General features: G+C 55.7%; 1 protein-coding gene across 6 annotated transcripts in view; it reads right to left on the reverse strand.

The window, feature by feature from the left end:
• Positions 1-25,192, reverse strand: part of RNF123 (ring finger protein 123) — a 144,752-nt gene that overhangs the window by 22,846 nt on the left and 96,714 nt on the right. The window contains exon 37 of one of the 6 annotated variants that reach the window (XM_050959989.1): positions 19,358-19,449. The exons of 4 other annotated variants lie outside the window; for them this stretch is intronic. In XM_050959989.1, the coding sequence (XP_050815946.1) occupies positions 19,358-19,449 (92 nt within the window). Of the gene's footprint in view, positions 1-13,263; positions 13,354-19,357; positions 19,450-25,192 lie in introns of all 6 variants that reach the window. One more of the 6 variants, XM_050959990.1, reaches the window with a different exon arrangement.

The raw sequence follows: 25,192 nt of genomic DNA on the forward strand, positions 1-25,192 counted from the left end.
ACTGGAGGGGCCTCATGCGGAGCCGAGTGTAATTGGTCACAAAGGTACAAGCCGCCATGTGGCCTAACAGGGTTAGACATGTCCGCACTGACGTTAAGGGGGCTGTCCGCAGCCGTTGCACGATCGCCGACAAGGCCTGGAACCGCTGCAATGGCAGCAAGGCCCTGCCCACAGTGGCGTCCAGGACGGCCCCGATGAATTCCACCCTTTGTGTGGAAATCAGGGTGGACTTGTCCGTGTTTACCAAGAGGCCCAGAGTGGCGAACACGTCGGTGATCACGCGGACATGGCTGCAGACTTGTTGTTCCGACGTGCCCCGAATCAACCAATCGTCCAGATACGGAAACACGTGGATACGACTGCGCCGAAGCTGCGCCACAACAACTGCCATGCATTTCGTAAACACCCTCGGGGCCGTGGACAGGCCAAATGGGAGGACTGCAAATTGATAATGAAGAGGCCCCACAACGAAGCGAAGGAAACGTCTGTGACGTGGCCAGATGGCAATGTGAAAATACGCGTCCTGCATGTCGAGGGCGGCGTACCAGTCTCCCGGATCCAGGGATGGGATAATGGTCCCCAGGGATACCATGCGGAACTTCAACTTCACCAGGTACTTGTTGAGCTCTCGCAGGTCGAGGATAGGCCTGAGGCCCCCCTTGGCCTTGGGGATCAGAAAGTAGCGGGAATAAAACCCCTTGCCTTTCTCGTTCTCCGGCACCGCCTCTATAGCTCCTTTGCCGAGGAGCGTCTGCACCTCCTGTCGAAGGAATTGCTCGTGAGAGGGGTCCCTGAAGAGGGACGAGGAAGGGGGGCGGGAAGGAGGAAATGAAACAAACTGCAGGCGGTATCCCGACTGCACCGTGCTTAAGACCCAGCGGTCTGATGTTATTAGGGACCACGCTGGGAGGAAAAACGAAAGGCGGTTGGAAAACGGGGGGGAAGGATCCATTGGGGAAACTGTTACTGCGCCCTCGGGCGCACCTTCAAAATGAAGGCTTAGGTCCAGGCGGGGGCTTAGAGGAGCCTTGGTTCTGCCCCCCTTGGTTCCCCGAGTGCCTGCGCCTTCCGTTCCTGCCGCGGCGCCTGTTAAGGTCCTGCCGCTGGCGGAACTGGGAATACGGCCTGCGCTGTTGTTGTTGCTGCGGCCGGAAGGGTCTGCGTTGCGTCACGGGTGTGTGCATCCCGAGTGACCGCATGATGACTCGGTTGTCTTTCAGACTCTTGAGTCTGGGGTCTGTCTTTTCCGAGAACAAGCCCTGGCCTTCGAAAGGAAGGTCCTGTATAGTGTGCTGGAGCTCCGGCGGAAGGCCAGAAACCTGCAGCCAGGAGATGCGACGCATTGTTACGCCCGACGCGAGGGTACGGGCAGCCGAGTCTGCAGCGTCCAAAGAGGCTTGCAAGGACGTGCGTGCGACCTTCTTGCCTTCCTCCAAGATGGCCGTAAACTCTTGGCGAGCATCTTGTGGCAGCAGCTCCTTGAATTTGTCTGCTGCCACCCAGGAGTTGAAGGCGTATCTGCTCAGCAGGGCTTGCTGGTTGGAGACCCTGAGCTGCAGCGCCCCAGCCGAGTACACCTTACGGCCGAGGAGGTCCATCCGCCTGGCCTCCCTGGATTTGGGGGCTGGAGCCTCCTGGCCGTGACGCTCCTTATCGTTCACTGATTGAACCACCAGGGAACACGGAGTCGGGTGCACATGGAGGTACTCGTAGCCCTTAGAAGGAGCCATGTACTTCCTCTCGACGCCCTTCGCAGTAGGAGGAATGGAGGCCGGAGACTGCCAGATGGTGTTGGCGTTGGCCTGGATGGTTCGTATGAATGGTAGGGCGACTCTGGTGGGATCGTCTGCCGAGAGGATGGTATACAATTGGATCCTCTATCTCCGAGACCTCCTCGGCTTGCAGACTCAGATTTTGAGCTACTCGCCTGAGGAGATCTTGGTGCGCCCTGAGGTCCAGCGGGGGGGGGGGCTGTTGGAGGAGGTACCAGCCACCGCTTCATCCGGGGAGGAGGATGAGGAGACCCCCGGCAAGAGAGTGTCTAACGGCGGGTCTCCTTCGGCCCTCGCCTCTGCCTCAGGAGCCAAAGCGGAGTCTTGATGCTTGGACCCTTCCTCCCCATCCGGGGAGGGAGGGGGGCGAGACAACGAGGCTTCAGGTGCCCTGCGCTCCGCAGTCGCCGGCCTAGCAGGGAGCTGTTGGGGGCCCTGGGCCTGATGGTATGCCCAGGGTGTCCAGAATCCCCATTGTTGCGGGCCTTGGTCCTGCTGTGGCGGATCGCTGAACAGCGCCACCTGCCGGTCGGTGCCCAGCGCATACCCGCTGTCCGTTTGCGAAGATACGGACGGCTGCCTAGAGGGCCATGGCGGACCCTGGATGGTAAGGGTCTGCGCGGGCCGGCACGGATGATCGTCTCGGTGCCGGGGACCGGTGCCGGGAGTCATATCGGTGCCGGGACCGGGACCGGGTTCTGTCACGGTGCCGGGATCTGGACCGGTACCGGGCGCCGCTTCGGTGCCGGGATCGGGACCTGCCACCAGCTCGGTGCCGGGAGGTCGACCGGGACCGGGACCTGCCACCAGCTCGGTGCCGGGAGGTCGACCGGTGCGGCGAGTAATGTCTGGATCGGCTCCTGGAATCGCGGTGCCGGTATCGGCGGCTGGAGTCCGACCGCGATCGTCTTGATGTCGACCGGCGCCGCGAGTGCGACCGGTACCGCTGAGGGGAGCGGTGCCGGGACTGCAAGCGGCGGCGGGATCTGGAGCGACCGTGACGTCGGGACCTGGATCGAGAACGTGAGTCCCGAGACGGTGCCGACATCATAGGCTTGCCTCTGGACACGACCCGCACCGGAGGTACCGGGGGTGGCAGCTGAGTGGGCTCAGTCATGGCTATGAGGTCCCGTGCCGAGGCGAAGGTCTCCGGTGTGGATGGCACCACTATCTCAACCCCAGATGTCATGGGGGAGCTTGGCGGCACCAGACTCGACGGACCCGCCGGGCCCGGAGTCGACGGTGCCGGCGGCGCCGCGGCCGATGTTGAGGCCGGGCGCTCCAGTCGGGTCTGCCTGGCCGGAGTAATAGACTTCGACGGCCTAGGCTCTGTCCCCGGTGCCGGAGAAGGTCGGTGCCGGGGAGTCTTCTCGGTGCCGGTGCGATCCGGTGCCGGCGCCGAGATCACGGCCTGCGAAGCCGCCGGGTCAAGTGCCGCCTCCATAAGGAGAGTCCGGAGCCTTTGATCCCTCTCCTTCTTTGTCCTTGGCTTAAAAGCCTTGCAGATGCGGCACTTGTCGGATCTGTGCGATTCCCCCAGGCACTTCAGGCACGCGTCGTGGGGATCGCTGGTAGGCATGGGCTTCTTGCAGGCCGCACACTGCTTGAAGCCCGGCGAACCAGGCATGAGCCTGGTGCCGGGTGCCGGGAAGGGCTAAGCCCCCGGCGAAGAACTATTTACAAACTACTTAACTTAACTACTACTATCTACACTTAACAATCTAATTAACAACTACAATAGTGCTAGAGATAAACGATAGATAACAAGGAGAGCTAGGGACGTGGAGGACAGCTATGCCGCGCTCCACAGTTCCAACGACCGACACGGCGGTAAGAAGAAACTGAGGAGCGGGTGGGCCGGCAGGGATATATATTGGGCGCCATGGCGGCGCCACTCCAGGGGGCGACCTGCCGGCCCACTGGAGTTGCTAGGGTAAAAAGTTTCCAACGAACGTGCACGCGCAGCGCGCACACCTAACTGGAATGGATGTGAGCAATCACTCGAAGAAGAATGATGAGCTACATGCCATTCACGGGGGGTGCCCCTGCAACAAGTCCACCTGTTGTTTCCCTCCTCCCCCAACCTTCCTGGGCTACCGTGGCAGTGTCCCCCCCCATTTGTGTCATGAAGTTATAAAGAATGCAGGAATAAGAAACAGTGACTTGTTAGTGAGATAAAATGAGGGGGAGGCAGCCTCCCCATGCTATGACAGTCCAGGCAGGACATTAAGCGGTGCAGGGGAGAGAAGCCCAGCATGCCGCTGCTATGACAGTCCAGGCAGGACAGAATATTTTCTTTACACAGGAAAGGGAGGGGGCTGATGGAGCTCAGCCCCCAGTTGCTATGATGAGGACAGTTACCAGCCGTTCTGTACCACCTACTGGGAATGACCGAGAATCATTCCTATTTTCACCCAGGTGCCCCTGGCCAGCCTCACCTGAAGCCAGCCAGGAGCACTCATGGGTTGATAACAAGGACGGCTACCAGTCCTACTGCACCGTCTGCCACCAGGCAGGGGAGAGGAGTGGATACTGCTCTTCACTGCTGCAGCATCGCGTCTACCAGCAGCATTCAGTAGACATAGGGTGTCATTGAAAGAAGTCAAGAAACGATTTCTTTCCCTTTTCTTTCATGTGGGGAGGGGGAGTAAATTGACGAGCTATTCCCTGAACCACGCCGGACAATGTGTTTGAACCTACAGGCATTGGGAGCTCAGCCAAGAATGCAAATACTTTTCGGAGACTGCTGGGGACGGTGGGATAGCTGGAGTCCTCAGTACCCCCTCCCTCCCTCCATGAGCGTCCATTTGAGTCTCTGGCTGCCCGTTACGCTTGTCACGCAGCACTGTGTAGCCTGTAGATTTTTTTTTCAAATGCTTTGGCATTTCGTCATCTGTAACGGAGCTTTGATAGAACAGATTTGTTTCCCCATACAGCGATCAGATCCAGTATCTCCCATACGGTCCATGCTGGAGCTCTTTTTGGATTTGGGACTGCATTGCCACCTGTGCTGATCAGAGCTCCACACTGGGCAAACAGGAAACAAAAATCAAAATTTCGCGAGGCTTTTCCTGTTTACCTGGCCACTGCATCCGAGTTGAGATTGCTGTCCAGAGCGGTCACAGTGGTGCACTGTGGGATATCACCCGGAGGCCAATGCCGTCGATTTGCAGCCACACTAACCCTAATCCGATATGGTAATACCGATTTTAGCGCTACTCCTCTCATCAGGGAGGAGTACAGAAACCGATTTAAAGAGCCCTTTATATCGATATAAAGGGCCTCATAGTGTGGACGGGTACAGCATTAAATGGGTTTAACGCTGCTAAAATCGGTTTAAACGCGTAGTGTAGACCAAGCCTGTGAGAGAGAGAGTGTGACCCTCCCCATATGAACCCTAAAGTCTTAAAGATAAGAAAGTAAATAAAAAGAATCCAACTATGCAATATTGCTTTTTAACAGGGGTTTAGTCAACTTGGTGTTAATTTGAACTTTTGTACCGCATTGTTCTGTTTGATTGCCATTGAACTTGCTTGAATACAAGTAATTTTACCAGGTGCCCCATATTCAGCATAGGGAAATATGGTCACCCTACCCAAGTCCTTAATCTTATCAAGCTTCTAGGAACTAGAAAATTACTGGGAAAAACCAAAATCCTAACTATGAACTAGAATAAAAACTTTTCTGAAAAGTTTGGAAAATGCATCACCAAGGAGAAGCCAGCAGAAGCTCTGACTTGGACCATGTGCTGGTAAGAAGCAACTTGAGATGCAGTCGGTCTGCCCCACCCTTTATTGCCTCAGGCAAAACCATGAGGCTATGTAAGGGTGCATACATGGACTGATACACACTGCTACTTTGAAAAGCTCCGGATGCACGGCTTATGCACAGTACCTTCAGTGGAATACAACGGAGACTATCGCTCAAAGAAGAGCCCAGTGTGGTGACTAACAAGGAGACAGGGACACTAACTGCTGCACTCCACTTACAGACATCGAGACCTTGGCCTCATGCCCTGTAGCAAGGGGCCAGAAGCACAGACACAGCACCTCCAATGCCTCTGTCTGCACAGGACCCCTCTGCCACCAGCTCACTAACCCAGTGGAGGATCCTGCAGACAATTCTACTGCCTCCTGCTGCCTCCTCTAGCTTTGGAAAGAGCTGAGACTACAGTGGCACTCGCAGCCTGGACAAGATGCATGGAATCACACCTGGCCATCACCTGTGAAAGCGAGGTCAGAGCCTTGTCATCTGGGGCCTGGAGCCATTCTGCTTAGTGCAGGCCAGCTACACCTAGCAGCTTGTCGTTAACGGGCGAGTGATGACACTGAGCTAGTGGGTAGCAATGGGACAGGTAGCGTGTAGGGCTGCCACCTCGCTACCTTCCCAGTAGCCTGAAATGGAGCTTACAGCAGGAGAACTGAGCTGAGCACCACAGCAACACAACTACTGCCAGGTCCCAAAGCATGGCCACAAGCATATACAAAGCTGCCAATTTCCCCATCTCCAGGGTGTGGACTCCCAAGCTCAAGGGTTGCACCGGAGTATTGTACCTGACCCCAGTGCCTCCCCCAAAGGCTGGTGCAGTGTGCATTGTAGCATAGTGCCAGCAGCAGGGGGCCTAGTATTATTACACACTGCTCCCTTGGCCTCCAGAGCCTGCTCAGTCTAGGGAATGAGCCTGGGGCCAGAAGCCAAAGAATTACAACCACACAGGACTTCTGCTGGAGGAAGTGCCCCAGTAAATGCCCAGAGGGACACAGTGCCTTCTGGCAGGAGGTCCCCAGACACTGCCTGCAAACTGGACACAGGGAACTGTCCATGGATCTGGTGCTGACTTACCCCATCAGCTTCTAAAGAGCTAGGAACTGGCCTGGCCCCAGCCCAGTGCTGGGATGATTTAGAGGAAAGCTTCCAGACAATGAAGGGTCCATGGGGATAAGCACACATCTTCAGGGCCACCCAGAGGGGGGGCAAGTGGGGCAGTTTGCCCCAGGCCCCGCAGGGGCCCCGCAAGCCCTGTCCTGGTGGCGGTCTGGGTCTTTGGCCGGCAAGGGGCCCTTCAGTGCTGCTGAAGACGCAGAGCGATTGAAGGGCCCCCCCGCTGCTGAGACCGAGACCGCCGCCAAGTGAGTACAAGCGCCATAGCTCCCCCGCTTTGCCCCGGGCCCCTTGAATCCTCTGGGCGGCCCTGCACAGCTTCCCTAATTGTGAGCTCAACTGTGAAAAGTGAGTGAAAGTCTCTCAAGGGTCACACCACATGTCACAATAAACACTGGTGGGAAAAGGTCCAAAGGGGAGACAGACTGAGTTAATCCTACAGTTATAACAACTCAAGGACGGGGGTAAGCTCATGCCTGGTGAACAGAGGAGTGGAACCAGAAATCAGTCCAGCTCAACTCACTCCTCATTGTTCCCAAAAGGCCCATTGGTACCATCTTTAGTATCACCTAAGAGACTTCAGACAGGGGGGTTTCCCCTCTAAAACCACTCTCCAGCCAAAGGGAAAGGGAATATGGGATGTTGTTACAACGACTTGCCATTTCACATGCATCAGCTGGTTTTCCCTCTTTTCTGTATTGTTAATACAAGATTACAGGGCTGTTTGCTGGGGTGTCTGCCCTGGGGCTGAGCAGGGTGAGGTCTCTGGATCTCAAACCTCAGACCTTGTTTAACAGTTTAATGTTGGACTGGGACTGGGTCACATTAACACTTTCAGCCCATGTAAATTAATACAACAGGTTCAGCCTTCACATTAGGTTGCGCCTTATCTTTGCAAAACGCAATCAGATCTGAGGGTCACATTTTCCAAGCACTCACAGAACTATCACCCCTCTGCCGCCACCAGGCCCGAGACAGCTATACATGCTGTAGCCAGGGAGTCTCAGAGCTGCCCTGCAGGAAGCAGCGATCCTGGGACAGGGGCAGAGCAGCTAGCTTTCAAAAGTAAGTGGTTCCAAGTGTGTCCCATTCCTTGCAAAACCCCTGCAGGTTCTGCTCTCCACCACCAGCTCTGAAGGGAAGCGTTTGGGACTTAACCTGCTCCCTGTCCAAAAATACTGCTCTTCCCGGCAGGGATCAATCATTCCTGCAAACGTTCACTGCAGCCCCTTGGTCCTTTATCTTTCAGCTGCCTGAATCAACAGGGCAACAGCAAAGGCAGGTGATGTCAAGCTGGGTCTCCAGGAAGGATTTGCAGAAAGGCTCTGCAGCAGATAGCAGTTAATGTCTCTAGTTCAACTCCCCTCCCCAGAAGTAATAAAGCCAAATCACCAGATGGCAGTGTTCCAGGGAGCACCAGCTGGGACAGACGGGTCTCAACTTGGTTTCATGGGGAGTGGTGATTGCACAGAGCCTGCTGCCCCAAGCGACGTGGCCTTCTTAGCCAGCACAGAAGCATGCCACGCTGCCACCAGGGCAGCTCTCCAAGGCCAGACGAGCAGCACACTGGCCTGATGGGCAGGTAAGCGCTGCAACAGATTAAGGGGAACCTTTTAAACCCCTCTGAACTAGAATGGCATTAATGCCCCCACGGCCTGCGACCCACAGGCCCCCTTAGCAGCTCCAGCCACCCAGTGCTCTTTGGCAAATGCACCAGGAACAGATGCCCTGATTCCTGAGTACCTGCCTCTGGTCTCCAGCAGGGCCACCTGGGGGATAGGATGCTGCCAGCAGGCAAAAAGAGGGGCTTATGGGTATGGCAGTGAAGCCAGTGCCGGGGCTGGTTCCCATGTGCTGGGTTATATGTGCTGCTCCTCGATTCCTGGGTGTATCCGAGGGGGACAGTTCCTGCTCCCTAGCCTCGAAGGCTGGGTGTGCTAGGGCAGCCCACCAAAGAAAATGCTTTCCCATCTCTTCTCTGGAGCTCCCAACGGGACAGGGATGAGGGAGGGGGCTGGGCAGGATGACTGCAGCAGCCTCCTTGTGAGTGCTGAAAGGTGATACTCTCTGCCAGAGCACAGCATCAGCACAGCAGCTCTGCAGGCAGCTCAAGGTCACATTCAGGAGACACCGATACCTCCTCCTGGCCTGGTATCTGGGCATGGAGTCCTTCGCAGGACTGATGGCAGGACTGGCCTTTCCTGCCCAGATTTCTTCAATTGGCCAGCTGATCTAAGCTTGAGCCCAGGGTCATGCTGCTTGGTTTGTGAGATCCACAGAACAGCCCTGCTGAGGGCTGTGCTATGGCCACAGCACCTGCAAGTTGCTGCTGCTGCCTGGCTCATGGACCCAGAAGATAATGAAAAGGGGACAAGTAACCAACCACCCTGCCTGTGTGTGCGGCCTCCACTTGGTGGACACTGGCAGCCCACAAGCACAACTGCAGCAACACCCTGCTGCAGTGCTAAGCACTGACCCTGCCCATTCACCCAGGGCAGCAAGCAGTCCCAGACAGACTCCAGCTCTTTGGGGCTGGGGCAGTGGAAAGGATAAGGCACCCTCACCCTCCATGAAGCTGATCTTGGCTCACAGGTCCAGGTAACCCCAGAGCACATGTGCTCAGTTCACAGACAGCCCTGCACTCTCCGCCCTAGCTCCAAGGCTGGCTCCTAGCATGTTCCCATGCCATGCTGCACATGAAAATCTCAGGGCCGGCACAACAGGACTATGCAACGTGGCAACCTCTTCCTCTTTGTGGCTCCGCTTCCAGAGGGTGGAGAAGGTGATGGAGAGGAGGGAATAGCCCAACATGGCTCCTGCCAATGCAGCCATTGCAGGGAACATTCTGCACGGACCCCTGGGCTGACAGGTGCCCATTGAGGGGCTCAATCTATTCAACATCCTGCCTGGCCCTGGGAGCACTCTGCCTGGGCAGGGCCTAGAGACTCCATCCAGCCTGCCCATTGGCCTTGGAGTCCTCTATTCTAGTGCCATGTAGTCAGGCCCTTTCAGCCCAGCTCATCAGCCCTTGTCCCTCTCCCCTCAGACCCTGATGTGAGCAAGCTCTAAGGCATGCCATCACCCTCCCTCAGCTGGCCACGGCAGGATCTTGGCACCCAGCAGAAGAGGGGACAAAGTCCCAGGCTGATCTTAGGTGCTTACACATCTCACACAGCAGTGGTGCTGCAGGACACAGCCCTTGCACATGCACAGGCTGCTCGAGGTCTGACAGCACCCATGTAACGTAACAGCAGAACCTGCTGCTATCCCTTGTGTGGCAGCAACGCCAACATCAGGGTGCCCGAGTCTGTGGGCACTGGGGACAGGTGCCTGCACCCTATCTTTAGGGCACCTCAGGAGGGCATGTGTGCAGAGAGCTCCCCGCGATGCTGACACCCCAGAGGGAGGCTGCCCCTTGCTGCGAACTAAGAGCCCTCACACCTGGCAGCTGCAGCAGCAGCAGCCGCCAAATTAGTTATTTGCTGCCCTAAAGGAAACCAGTCACTCAGTCTTGATTTCCACGTCTTCAATAAAGCAGCCCAGTTTGTCAGCATTACACTCCTGCACCTGATGCACTGCACTGCTTTCACCTGCCCCAGCCAGCCTCTGCTCACTGCCAGTGCCAGTCACTGCAGAGGGGCAGAGGCACTCACACACAGCACCCTCCTGGCCGCCACCCCCCCCCCCCCCACATGCAGGAGAGAGGTAGCCCCATCACAAGCACTCCCAGCCCACCGGCTCCTTCTGTCCCCTTGTCCCTAGATCAGGGACTGCTCCTAGGCCCAGCAACACAGTCACAGCACTGACTGCAACAGCATCTCCAGCACAGAGGGCTGACAGGCAATGGGGGGCGCCAGGCCAGGCAGCATGAAAGGACAGGTTCTTCTCCCACCACCTAATCTAGGAACGAGCAAGGGAAGCAAGACACACAACTGACCAAAGAGAGCAGGGGGTGGGTGATTTAAAAGGCCACAAGCCACATTGGTCTCATCAAAATCTGAACGCTATCGTCTGCAAATTCAGATCTATTTCTCTCCCCCCCCCCCCCACTCTGCCCTCCAAAACAGGACCCTCCCCTTCCCCACCTCAGACACACCAACATGCTTCAATTCTCTCTCCAGGGACAAGGTGAATGCCATGGCATTCCCCTACAGCAGAAATCTGCCCTCCATCCGCCATGGGGAGAACGAGAAGTGGGATTTCAGGAGGGAACCAGGGGCTTGCTGTTTGCGGGCCCCAAGCAGCGGAGAGAGGTCTGTTGTGAAAGCCAGAGCTGGAGCTAGGAGAGGGCTCATTCCCCTGGCACAGACCGGGGCAGGGCTGTTAGAACAGAGCAGGAAGAACATACAATGCAGGAGGCTGGTCTGTGGAGCAGTCATCAACAAGCTGATTCAAAGCCCAAGGCTTCCAGGGGCTGCTGGGAATTACCAGATGCCTCTGCAGGATCTGCATCCTGCCCAAGCGCACACACACAGCACACCTCTATGCTAACGAGAGGAAACAGTTGCCAGGCCTCCTGCTCTGTTCTGCTGTCCCTGGGGAGGGTGCAGCACAGAGGATATCCTGGCTGCTCCCTTGATCCCAGCATGCGAGAGTGGCCTATGCTCAGTAGCCGTGTCTGCCGGAGAACAGCAGTCCCTGCGGCTGGAGGCAGAGTGGGGACTGTTTCAAAGCAGCACCAGGGGCCTCACTCACGACAAAGGCACAGGGAGCTGGATTGCATGCACCATGTTGGAAACCTCCCCGGCAGCTTTGTCTGGAATCTGGGCTTCCACATGACAGACAGCTAGGGCCAGACAACTAGGCAGAGCGCTGGGGTCTAGTTCTGAGTCCACCACAGACAGAGATCTTGGGTAAGTCATGCCACACCTCCGTGCCTCAGTTTCCCATCAGTGAACTGCAGAGCACTGGACTGGCAGTGCCATTCTGCCACTTGCTCTGCCACTGACTTGCTGTGAACTTGGGCAAGTCCGTTTCCCTTTGGAGTGCCCATTCCCCATCCCACTGTCCTTGCGATGCCTAACATGGGGGGGGCACCTCGCAGCACAGAGCAGTGGCCCCTGGGAATTGATGAACACCAAGCATTGCCTGGACCCCAAGACCAGCAGCGGAGACTCCCCCAGGCAGTTGGCCGCTCTGTTCCCGGTCACTTCCCCTTGGAAATAAAACCTCCCGCTGCAGCTGCTGCAATCGCTCAGTGCTTCCGAGCCAGCTCGCAGCAGCCTTCGCAGGGCTGTGCTGCCCACTAGTGATACGATGGGGGAAGAACGCCCCATTCAGAAATTTCCTCCTTCCTCCACCCCCCTCCTCCTACGCGAACCAATCGGCTTGCCCCTGCCGGCCAGGCACCGCCCCCGTGCTTGCCGACTGCTGGTAAATAGCGGCCGCAGCAGCGGGCGGGCTCTGGGAAGGGCTCTGCCGGGACACGACCCAGCCGCTCCTCGGCTACTCCGCAGCTAGGCTCCCGGCCGGGGCGTGCCACAGGGCTCAGCCAGGAGGCGAGCACTGACTCGTGGAAACTTTGGGCTCCAGGGACCCCGGCTCCGAGGCAGGAACTCAGATGTTTTCAGGAGGTGCCCGCAGTCCCAAGCCAGACCCTGGCCTGCATCTGCCCCTCTGCCAGGACCCCTAGAGCCAGCCAGGGCCCATGAGAGGCTGCCCTAATCCCCAGTGCAGCAGGACAGAGCTGGGCCATTTTTCTTTAACTCTTTTCAAGCCTTGGACCTTTCCTTGTGACTCCTCTCCTGCTTGTGTGTCCTGGACTATTACAGAATTGCCCAGCGGCTGGGAACACCCAAAGCTCTCCTTACCGAGCAGAGCTTCCTGGTTAACCTACACCACAGCATGCTCACTCTAATGGTGCCTGGCGAGCCTTTGCTCAGGCTGGACTCACCCTAGGATAGCGCCTCTCCATGCTGCTGGGTGCTCAGCAGGACCCTACGGCCACATGATGAATGCACAGGCATTGGCCCACTCTCTCTGGAAATACCTGGGAAAGCTGCTGGTGATCCTAGAGCTGTCTGTTCAAGGCAACTTCTTAAACACATCAGCCATCCCCCGCAGATGCCCCCTTGTCTGCATATGCACCTCAGACCTTCTGAGCTGTGCCAAGCAAGGTCTCCAGCAGGTGCCAGTTGCACTTCCTCCCACAGCTACCACCTTGGATCTCAGCCACAATGCCCTCTTCCAGCTTCACAACCGTTGGCTAGCAGCCCTACCACGCCTCCAGGCCCTCCGCATCAGTCACAATCGCATCATGGACCTCTCGCCACAGGCATTCCACAATGCCACAGGCCTGAGACACCTGGACATGTCCTCCAATTACCTGCATGCCGTCGAGAAGCACTACTTTGAAGCGCTGGTGTGCCTAGAGGAGCTCCTGCTCTACAACAACTGGATTGTACAGGTAGATGAAGAAGCCTTCCTCAGGCTAAGCAGCTTGCAGAAGGTCTACCTAAGTTGGAATAACCTAACCCAATTCCCCTTCAGCTCCATGCAGGGGCTTAGCCACCCTAACCTGACAACCCTGGACCTCTCCACCAATAACCTGAATAGAATCCCCATCGAGGAGGTCACAGCCTTGCCTGTGTACATCAGAAATGGCTTGTACCTGCACAACAATCCAGTGAGGTGTGATTGCTCACTCTACCAGATGTTCAAGCAGTGGCAGCAGCGGCACCTCAGCTCAGTGCAGGATTTCCTAGAGGAACACACATGTATAGCATTTGACAACATGGCACGATCCTTAGTCAGATTCCTCAAGTACAACAAGATCTTTGAGAACTGCTCCTCGAGCCAGGGCTCCCCTGGCACCTCAGACGTGCATGCCACAGTGCTCGTAGGAGAGACTCTGCTAATCAACTGCAACACAAGCACGCATGACACATCTGCCACCTACATGTGGATATCACCCCGCCATGAGCCCATCACGCACCCTGGAAATGGCAATCGCACACTTGAAGTTTACCAAAACGGGAGCCTGAAGATCATCGCAGCCAAACCTTGGCACTCTGGGGTGTACGTGTGCATGGCTATTGGCAAGCACCACCAGCTCAACAAGACGCACGAAGTCAACGTGACCATCCACTACCCCATGCTGGATGGGGAGTCTTTCAGCACCGGCCTCACAACCCTCCTCGGGTGCGTAGTGAGCCTCATGCTAGTCCTCATATATCTGTACCTCACTCCATGCCACTGCTTCCAGTGCTGCAAGAAAGCCGCTGCTCCTAGCCCTCCCCAGGAATGTAGTGCTCAATCCTCCATCCTGAGTACCACCCCACCAGCCCCAGACAGGCCCAGCCGCAAGATCAGCACCAGCAAGCACGTGGTGTTCCTTGAGCCCATCAAGGAAGCGCACAATGGTAAGATCAGGCTGGCTGCCAAGGAGGACGTCACTGACACCAAGAATCTCAAGTTCCTGCAGCTCAAGTCGGACTCAGAATCCGTTAGTTCCATCTTCTCAGACACTCCCATCATGTCCTAGGAGGTAGGCAGGCTGGGGAGCAGAAATGGGGGGGCAGTCTCCCAGGAGACAAAATTGGTGTGTGTTGGGTCACTAGCAGCCACCGCTTGGGAGGGAGAAAGGGGCATCATGCTGAGATGCAGTCTGCCGCACAGAAGAGCTGCGTTTTCTTGTACTTGCTACTCCTAGAGGGAGGATTATGATGCATCCTTATAAGGCTCCAGCTACTTCCAGGCTCCACTGCCACATTGTAAAACAACCCAGGGGAGAGAGAAGATAAGAATAGCCCCCATGACTGCAGTCTGATGGCCTCAGCCTCTCCTCTTCATTGTGGTTAAAGGCAGGCAGGTCATCCCAAAAACAAAGCTGGCTTTTATTAGGTCAGATGCTCTTTGAAGGATCACAAATGACTGCATCCTGTTCTGCACCACCCAGACAATATGGTGTAGCAGAGGGTTCTCCTCACTTTAGATTGTTGTCAATGGAACAGGGACAATTTCTTCCAAGTGCTGTCCAGTGGCTGATACAAGAGAAGCCCATTGGGTAGCTCCTGGCTCTAACTGAGCAGCCTGTCTAGCTAGGACTGCAGCTTTGACCTTCAGGATGATGCACATTGGCTAATTAACATCCTTACAGATTTGTCTTTCCAGAACGCCCTAGTGGTGGCACAAGACTGGGCAACCCTTCTGCCTCCCACCTCTCTCTCCCGCCCACCCCCCATATTCACATGTCCAACACTGGATGCAGGGAAACATGCATGGCTGAGTCCTCCACTTCCAACCAGCCCCCGACTTCCTTGAATAGTGCACTGCAGGGTTTAGCACTCTCCTGGGCAAGGCTGAGCCCAACTTGACCACTTGCCCTCTGGGCATGTACAGAGGGCACCGTAAGTGCTGGAGGCTGTCAGCTAGACTTTTGCTTGACCTAGCTTAGTGAGTAGTTTGCTTTAATTACAAAGCCACATGGCCAGCCCAGTGTACTTGGCTTCTTTCCTAGTGAGAGCTCTCCTCCAGCCCATAGTCTCTAATAGCTCTGGAGCACCTGCAATGCTACATTAGAATTCTGCTAGCTCAGGACAGTAGCAGCAGCAGCAAACAAGCCACTACAGGCTATATGCCCTAGAGAAGGAGAGCAGCATGCTCCATCCCCAGAGCACAGGGGTAAGGAGAACATACTCCTGGCACAGGCTAATGCTGCCTATTACATACAACTAACCCACTGCCAGCTCCTTCAACCAGCTGGCCCTAGAATTAGGGAAGTGCTGCCTAGCTTGTGTGTGGTCCGGTCCTAGTGAGGAGGCAAATTTCATTGGGCTCTTCACTGGACAAAGCCATTCAGTGAAGTAAACAATGCAATTACTCCTCACCTCTGCTACACACAAGCAGCTGTAAGCAGTTGAGTTCAGAAATGTAATAGATGATGACTGCGCATGGTGTGATACTAATGACCCAACCCTGCACTGTTCTATGTTCCCCCTGTAACGGAGAAGGAGCAGTTCCTACACGCACCATCATCTCCCTGGGCACAATCTCCCTGAGCAAGGCAGACCTGCTGCTAGGCTGTTTAGAAAATAACCCAATAGTGTATCCAGGATTGGGACTAAAACCATCTCTCACTTTCTTGCATCATAAATTCTCTAGTTACATTGGAATAAAAAAGGCTTATTTTTTTTTTTAACTCAACTTGGTCCAAGAGTCTCTTTGCCCTTGTGTGGGGCCTGGAGTAGAGCCCACCTCAGCCTGTCCCCTCTGCCCTGATATCTGTCAGCAGGACAAACCTCTCCACTCAGGACCACTGCCCACGTCCTGTCCTAAGAGGGGCTGGCATTCCTGCTGCCCCTGCATAGGGGGCCAGGCCATTGCTCCCTGATGGCAGCACCTGGCCAGATGTTGAGGCTGCTATCAGATGAGATTTAGATTTGCCTTCAAGCAGCAGGGGTGTCAGTGGGCAAAGCCAGAGCTGTTCAAAAGGGAACCTGCTGCACGAGCAGCCCTTAGACAGGCGCCGGCCAGGTTAACAGAGCATGGCTCTGCAGAGCAGGCAGGAGCAGGGGCAGTAGGTGAATGGGAACCCTGTTGCACTGGCCAGTCCTAGGAGGTTGCATGGAGAGTTATGCAGAGCAGGAACAGCCTTTTCCACAGCAGGCTCCAGCAGCCTGTCTCTCCATGGACTTTGATGGCACACCCAGGCATTCAGTGAGCTGCATTAAATGCCCATGCAGAAGTGACACAGCCTGGTACAGCTAACAGGCTGTGAACCAAGCACCTGTCAGTGGCTCAGCCTGGCCGGGATGCAGGCACCCTGGTGCTGCAAGCACAGGAGCCAGTGCTGGCCTGCCTGGCACATGCCTGGGCACCCAGCTGAGATAAAGGATAAATAATAAGATAATTGGAGATATACCAATCTCCTAGAACTGGAGATCGCTGAGTCCAGTCCCCTGCTTTCACTAGCAGGACCAATTTTTTGCCCTGATTCTTAAGTGGCCCCCTCAAGGACTGAACTCACAACCCTGGGTTTAGCAGACCAATGCTCAAACCACTGAGCTATCCCTCCCCCAAGAGAAGCAGCAGCACATCTCACAGAGTAACTGCACACAGCTCAACCCAGCTGGTCCCAGCAGCAGTCAGCCTGGCCTGGGGAGAAGCTAATGGAGCTGTGGCTGGGAGCAGCATGAGGGACGGACTCCCACTGCCCCAGGAAGCCCCACACGCAGTGCTGGCTCACAGCTCTGCTCCCAGCCTTGTCCCTCCCTAGACATGGGATCTGGCTCTGAACTCGGCAGGCGGGCAGGAGCAGCACAACCACTGGGGGTGGGGCAAGGGAGAGCTCTGGGTCAGGTGCATGATGATGGTGAGGGATCCCTCACATACAGTCCCCAGGCCGGCAGTTTCTAACAGCTTCACCACTGAACACAAACACCCAGATCTCAGGCAGTTCTGCACCACTTCACACCCCACCCTTGCCAGCTGGACTCTGGTGCTCAGCCCCAAGTGCAGGTACTGGGCAGCTGCACAGCAGCTGGGGTGGGGCTCAGTGGCTCTGGGATCTCAGTCCAGCTCCACAAGGACCTGGACTCGCACTCAGCAGAGTCAACCACTCTGCAGAACTGGGAGAGTCCCTGAGGCAGAAGTACATGCAGGGGTAAGGGGCAGAGGAGGTACACACTGCAGCCCCCTTTGTCTGGGAGTGGGAATACAGCCTCTGGGCTGCCAACCCCAGCTCTCACCCGCCCGCTGCCCCTGCAGGAGGGGAACTCCCACACCACAGAGCCCTGGGAACCTGCAAGGGCAGAGGGGTTACGCCAGAGGCCCATTAGGGCAGCCCCTGCCAGGATTCAGGACCTAAGGAGCTTGTGGAGAGCCCGGTGATGGCTCTCTCCCCAGGCGCAGGGAGCAGCAGGGGTGTCTACACCCCCCAGATCCCTGCTGGTGGGAACCAGAGGCAGCTCTTGGGGGGTGCGGGGAGAAGAGCCAACACCAAACCTGTCTCAGCACACCCTGGGAGCTGGGGACTCTCCAGGTGGACCCTTCTGCCCATAGCACCAAGGCTTCCCTGCTGAGGGGGCTGGAGAACAGAGGCCTCCCCGGGGGCTGAGCAGCCCTAGGAGTGCCCCCCAGCTCCCTCTGCTCCAGCCCCAGGAGAGCAGTGCCCCCATCCCCCCAGGGACCAACAAACACAAGCCAACCACTTCACTCTCCTCAATGCCCCCTCCACCACCACCCTGAGCCCTCTGCCCCATCACTCCCCCACCCCTCCACAACACTACCCTGAGCCCCCGCCCCATCCCTCCACAAAATCCCCAACCCTCTTCAACACCACCCTGAGCCCCACCAACATCCCCCCATTCCCCCTCAACAGCCTGAGCCCCCTGCCCCATCACTCCCCCAACATCCTCCACCCCATCCCCCCACAATATCCCCATCCCCCTACAATTCCACCCTGAGCCCCCACCTCATCGCTCCCTCAACACACCCCACCTCCCACAATACCTCCATTCCCCCACAATTCCACTGTGCCCCACGCCCCATCCTCCCACAATACCCCCATCAACACCACTCTGAGCGCCTGCCCCCTCCCCTCCCCTGTGCCCCAACCCATTGCTCCATAACATCCCCAGCACCCCATCCCTCCCTCAACATCCCCAGCACCCCATCCCTCTTCATCACCCCATGCTTCCTGCCCCATCCCTCCCTCCAACACCGTGCACCCCATCCCTCCCCAACACATAACCCCTCCCCTGCATACCCACCCACGAATGCACGGTCTTGGGGTCGAGACACTCGAGCAGGCTCCCCAGTTGCTGGGTCCCCCATGCCCCACCCACAGAAGTTTGTGGGCCACAGGGCCAGTTACACTCCAGCTTCAGAGTGCTCTGGCACCTGGCATAGGTGCCCTGAGCTGCCACCCCTCCCCTACGGGCAGGCCACCCCCTATCCCCAAGTCCAGCTTGTCTACGCTGTTTCCCAAGTGGCACGCTAACCCAGAGCCCAGCCCCCTCATGCTAGGGAAGTGTGTCCCTGGGGGACTCTCTCGGGGCTCACATTCACAGCCTGCCATTTCAACAAGCCTCGTCCCTTGCAGGGTGCAAAACACCTCGTCCTGCCCTGGACCCCAGACACCTTCTGGGAGCTGTGTCCAGAACATGACAAGCTACATGCGCCTGAACACCTGCTTCTCAAACCCAAGGGCCCTGTCTGGTCTCATTAGCACTCTGCTGCTGCTGACTGACAGGCTCGTCCCCACACACATAGCTGGCCAGAGGTGTGCGCACATAGATGCTGCATGAAAGACAGCCACGGTGTCAGTGGCTCTCAGTGCCAGCACACGCAGCACAGGCAATGGTCAAATGTGGGCATGTAGCACAGACCTTCAGGAGAGCTAGGGGGCCTCACCTCCACTCCAGCCACAGCTGGGGAAAGGGGCAGTCAGAGAATCATAGAATTTCAGGGTTGGAAGGGAACTCTGCTCAAAGCAGGACCAATCCCCCAACTAAATCATCCCAGCCAGGGCTTTGTCAAGTTTGACCTTAAAAACCTCTAGGGAAGGAGATTCCACCACCTCCCTAGGTAACCCATTCCAGTGCTTCACCACCCTCCCAGTGAAGAAGTTTTGCCTAATATTCAGTCTAAACCCACCCCCCCCCTGCAACTTGCGACCATTACTCCTGCACACAGGCAGGGAGTGCACAGAGGTTGTACTGTCCCTGGGGCTCCAATGTTCAGGGGAGGGAATTTTCACTCACCCCAGTACCCGGAAGCCTTTCCACCCCTGTGTGTTTCAGGTGCCCAGACATAACTCCTGCTCTGAGTGCCTGGCCAGGGGTACTGCAGGGCCCTGGAGGGGTATAGACAGAAAGGCTGGGTTCATGCCTGAAGCCTTGGTGGAGCTTTGCACGGGAATCAGCTGGTTACTGACACGGGGCAGCATCTTGCACAACACTTAGCTTCTTCCCTGACAGTCCATTCAGCCTCACCCAGCAATCCAATGGGACAGATGGAAACACTGAAGTATAGACTTGGTTAACTGCAGCGACTCCACAGCAGAGACAGGAATAGAACCTAGCGCCATCCCCCCACGGCCATCCTGCTTGCTCCAGGGAAGCTCACAGACCAACAGCAGCAACCAGACCCCAGAAAGAGTGGGGGATGGGAAATCTCTGCTAGGATTCCTCCCCCACTGGTTTCTAAACTTAGCACCTCCCATCGACACTTAGAATGCCCATGCACCAGACAGCACCGCAGGGCTCAGGTGCTCCTGCACCTCCACCCTGCAACAGCAGACACAGGGAGACCTGGGATGCAGCCCAGCCTCACTCTGACCACCAACTCATTTTATAGTTGTTCTGGGTTTGTTGACACAGCACTTAAGGCTGGCCCATGCCAGCTAACTCAGATTGCAGGGCTGTAAAACTGCAGTGTAGACATTCAGACTTGGGCTGTTTCACGGTGCAAGTGCTGGGAGGGAAGGGGGAGAAGCAGGACACAGCAGCCTGCTCAGGGGAGGAGGCGGAGGTGAGCTGGGGGGGGCGGGGCAGGGAGCTGCCAGGGGGTGCTCTGCACCCACCAGCTTTTCCCCATGGATGCTCCAGGGCTGGCACCTATGGGAGTTAGCACCTATAGGCTGGAGCCCAGGCTGCAGGACCCTCCCCCAGCAGGTTCCCAGAGACCAGGCTCCCATCCAAGCCTGCATGTCTACACCGTTTTGCAGCCCAAGCCCCAGTCAGGTGTAGACAGACACTGTTTTCTCATAGGAAGGCAGTGGGCAGCTAGGGGATGAACACAGCACATGGCAGCGAGGCAGGTTGCAGGAAGAGAACAGCAACATAAGAGGTACATGTGTGCTGGGATCAGCTGCTCCTTGCTCACAGCTGTACAAATATTAGCTACCTCCCTACAATGAGCTATTTTATTCATGGACCTTTTCCCCCCACACTGGGCACTCATCTAAGAGATGGACCATGCCATGACCAAGTGTGGGAAACTCTGGTCTGAGTAGGGCCAGCCACCCTGAGAGCTTGGCTTGGGGGAAGCCAGCTGTGTACCCGTGCACTATCATACAGAAAGGTCTAAGGCTCGGGCTAACTCGTTTCCATGGCACTGGGGCACAGGCTAGCCTCAGCCTCCATCCCCTCCTGGAAACAATCCTAGGCATGCCTGGGGCACGAGATGGCCAGTCAGAGAATGGTGGCACAGGACCGCACGCAACCAGGGGATGAATGTGCTGGGAGGAGCCGAGGGCAGCCTGGATGCAGGGCATGGTCCAGGAGGACCTGTCTCCAGCGCTGTGGGCCAAGACAGGGGCCGAGCTCACGCTAGTCCTTGCTGCCATGCTCAGTGCAATGGCCAGCACAGCCCAGCATTGACGTCCAAGTCCTGGCAGAAAAGCTCTTACTCTACGTCAGTCAGACATGGTACCCACCCAGGTCCAGCACGAGGGGTAGGAGGATCTGCCAGGGCAGCCAGAAGAGCAGATATGGGGAGCAAGAATCCCACAGCAGATGCCCTCTCCCTACTCTCAGCACAGTGCACAGGCGACATGTCTGAGTCCTGACTGTTCTTTCGCTGGGAGCGGGGAGGAGAGCACTTTGCAGTTCTGTGAGGTGGAGAGGACTCACCCTGCCTCCTGCCCAACAAGGCTTTGTTCCGGTTTGTGCTTTCCCTGTGCTCTGAACTCACCGGTGCTGCTGGAGATCTCCTTGGAGGAGCAGAGAACTGAGGTGGAAATCCCTGGAGCCTACGCAAGGAAACAGCTGCCTCCCAGGCAGTGGAGTTAAATGGGTGAGAAGAATGCAGACAAGAATCCCTCCCACTCTCCAGTAATGTGATCTCACTGCCTGTCCCCCACTCCACCCGCCATCTGGCTGGGCAGAGCAGGGCCGGGCCAGCCATGAAAGAAACAAGGAGATCAACACTGTTTCAATCACACACACACATCCGTCAGGCCAAACTCCCATATCACAGGCCCCTTGCATTACTGATGGGCGCATCAGCTTTAACCCTCTGACCAGGCACTGCCCTCAGCCTGTAAGGAGGCGGCACAGTGCAGGGTGCCAGGCTCACATCCCTGCAGGATTACAGTGAGAGCCAAACTCCCCCACTCCTGCCTCAGGGAGCCTGGCCTGGCAGCGATGCAGGGCTGTGCCTTGAGAAAGACCCCAAAAGGCAGGACAACTAATGGAGCAGGGCAGAGCGCTGCAGCCTGCTGCCCCATGGGAGCGTTCACTCTAGGCTCTGACCAGCCATCCCCTCCCTACAGCAGCCCAGTGCCAGCCTGGCTGCTCCAGGGGGCTCTCTGAAGCTGGCTGTGCACAGGAAAGCCCTGCTGCGATTGCATAGCTGCCTCCCTCAGGGAAGGCCCAAGTGGTAGGGGGTCCAGCACCCACACTGCCTCTGCCTCAGCTCCTGCAGGGGGGAGGGGGGTACTCAGAGCACAGAGGCTCATTGAAGCCACTCAGATCTCTTAGAAGGGATCAGACTAGCAAAGACCACCACAGCCCTGGACCCAGCATCCCTGCTGAGGGCTTTCCCCACGGAATGCATCATCCTCTCTCAGCAAACCCACACAGGGTCCTGATCAGGTGGCTGGGAGCAGCCTGCTGAGCCTCCCGGGTGCTGGCATTTCGGGTCCTAGCTGCTAGGTTACTATGGTACATTGGGAGCCGCCACCCCTGGCTGTGCTCTGGGGGAGCACACAGGCCCACTGAGCTACTGCTGCTGTGTGGGCTGGATCCATGACGCACAGGGCTGTGCCCCATTCAGCCTGTCCTTGGCCAGACACCACAGCCGGGCTGTGTACAGCAATGCAGGGTATCAAACTTGCCCTGAGTCCATGCAAAGTTCTGCCAGGCCTACGCTTGCCAAAAAACTGCCAACACAGCCTGGATCCCTGCTCCTGCCACTCTACTAGTCCCAGCACGTGCATGGTTGGGAGAGACAGGCCCTGAGCAACCACCTCTGAGCCCTGCACAACTCAGCTGGCCAAGTGGCTTTGGACCCATTCGGTTAGTGGGATGCCAGCACAGCACAGAGGAGCAGAGAGTGGGACACAGGCACTGGGGCTAACGCACCTCCCAATGTCAGCAGGTGTTGGGCACCACTCATTTCCCTGTCCCGACAGGGCCTTTGGCTGAGCCATGTGGGTCCTGATCTTCACCAAGCACTTACTGCTCTTGCTACAAACCACCAAAGGCAGCTGGGTCGCCAGCAGGTTGCTAGAGGGAGACTACTCCTGACTGGCATTTAGAGAGCACTTGCCACTCTCCCATGACTCAGTAACCTCAGCACCACCAGGGACTACAGCCAGGCTGATGCTAGAGCAATCACCCAAAGACCAAGGGAGCAGCTCAGTTCCTGGCAGCCAGCTAGCCCATCTGCAGAGCCCCGGCAGGGCTGGCGCCCACAGCACATTACTTCAGGCTGGGGCCAGCCTAGTTTTTGGGGCATTTACTCCACAACCTGTTCTGACATGTGCCTTGTGCACTGATTGTCCATGTGGGATCCGCATCCTATAAGGAATGACTCTGTAATGATGGTTATGTTGCAGATGGGTGGAAGAAAAGGAACTCCTTCTCACAGCTGATCTGATTTCATCCACCATATGAGAGGCTCTGACTTGTCATTCATGTTGTCCTTGTTGTGTGTGTAAACAGACCAAAGCCAGGCCTGCAGGCAACAAAAGTGGAGTCTGGCAAACCATGTCACACATGTACATGATTCCACACAGCCTAGTAGGAAAAAGCAGATCCTGATTGTGGCAAGAGGTCAGAGGGTGACTTGGTTTAATCAGACCATTCACAGCCTGAACTCTGTCTATTGGCAGGTAGGCTTCTCCTAAGGATCTCTAGGGTCACTCCTATGAAATCTATAGTCCTCAGAGTTAAAGTGAAAATTTCTTTGTTTACACAGATCCTCAGTGATCACAGAAGGTGGAGCAAGAGCAGGATTGACAACCAGGCCACCTGGTTTGAGCTGCCCATTAGTAGCCAATCATCCACATACAGGAAAACGGTGCAGCCATTGCATGTCATCTGGGCTGCCACCATTGAGAAGACTCTTGCAAAGACCCTAAGTGCTGTTGTCAGCCCAGATGGGAATGCTCTGAACTGGCAGCACTCTTGCCTTATCATGAATCGGAGAAACCTTCTGTGGGACAAGTGAAAATCCACTTGAAAATAAGGATCTTTCCTGTTGAGGGCCACAAACTGCAGGGAGGGAATTACAGATGCCAATGTTGCCATGCAAAACTTTGATTTGTGAATAAAGACTTATGGCATAGATCAACAATTGGTCTCTATCCTCCATTTTTGGGGGAACTCAAATATGGGGAGTAGAACTCCTTCCCTTGATGTTGGAGTGACACTTGCTCTACCGCCTAACTGAAAGAGGAAGACCCCACCTCCTGATTAAGGATCTCCTTGTGAGAGTTGTCCTTGTGAAGGGGCGGGGAAGGGAGTTTGTGGTGAGAAGGTGAGAGAAACTCGATTGCTGGCATATACAATTAAATAGGTTGTAGAAGATTTTTTTAAACTAAGGGCTGGGGGAAAGTGACTGATGTAGAGAAGTACATGGTTTGGGCAGAGCCATCCCTTAGTGATTAATTTATTAAAGGGGGAAATTCTATATCCTAGTAAAGAGTGTATGAAAAAAGTAGTAAAATACAGGTAGGAGTTAGTGAGGAACAGCCAGATGAAACAATGTCCCATTTAAATATAACACACGAAGGCAAGCAACTGAACGTTGACAAAATATACAAGTGCTTATACAGAAATGCTAGAACTCTAAATACTAAGATGGGTGAACTACAGTACTTGGCATTACATAAGGATACTGATGTAACAGGCATCACAGAAACTTGGTGGAATGAGGATAGTCAATGGGACATGGTAATACAGGGTATAATATATACAAGAATGAGAGTAGGTGGTGCTGGTGGGAAAGTGGCACTGTATGTGAAAGAAAGCCTACAAAAGCAAAAATTGAAACAATATGGGAGTTCAACTATCTTCACATTGACTGGGTAAATGTTATCTGCAGAGAGAAATTTCAAGACACCATCAATGACTGCTTCTTGGAGCAGCTAGTCCTGGAACCCACAAGAGGAGAGGCAATTCTTGATTTAATCGTAAGTGGAACACAGGATCTGGTCCAAGAGGTAACTATAGCAGAACCCTCCCACGAGTAATAGCGACCACATGTAATTAAAATTTAACATCCCAGTAGAGGGGATAATACCAAAAAACCCAAAGACGATAGCATTTAACTTTAAAAAGGGGAACCACATAAAAATGAGGACATTCGTTGGATGGGAATTAAAAGGAGTTGTCACAAGTGTTAAATGCCTGCAGGTAGCATGGGTACTAATCAAAACACCATAATAAAGGAACAGACTAAAAGACTAAGAGGACCATAAGAATGCCACCATGGCTAAACAGCATAGTAATGGAGGCCAGGTAAAAAGGCAACCTTTAAAATTTGGAAGACAAAACCTAGTGAGGAGAACAGGAAGGAGCACAAACTCCAACAAGTTAAATGTAAGAAGGCAGGCCAAGAAAAAAAATCCGAGAAGTAATTTGCTAAAG

The sequence above is a fragment of the Gopherus flavomarginatus genome, chromosome 6, assembly GCF_025201925.1.
Source record: "Gopherus flavomarginatus isolate rGopFla2 chromosome 6, rGopFla2.mat.asm, whole genome shotgun sequence".
In the NCBI taxonomy this organism is placed as follows: Eukaryota; Metazoa; Chordata; order Testudines; family Testudinidae; genus Gopherus; species Gopherus flavomarginatus.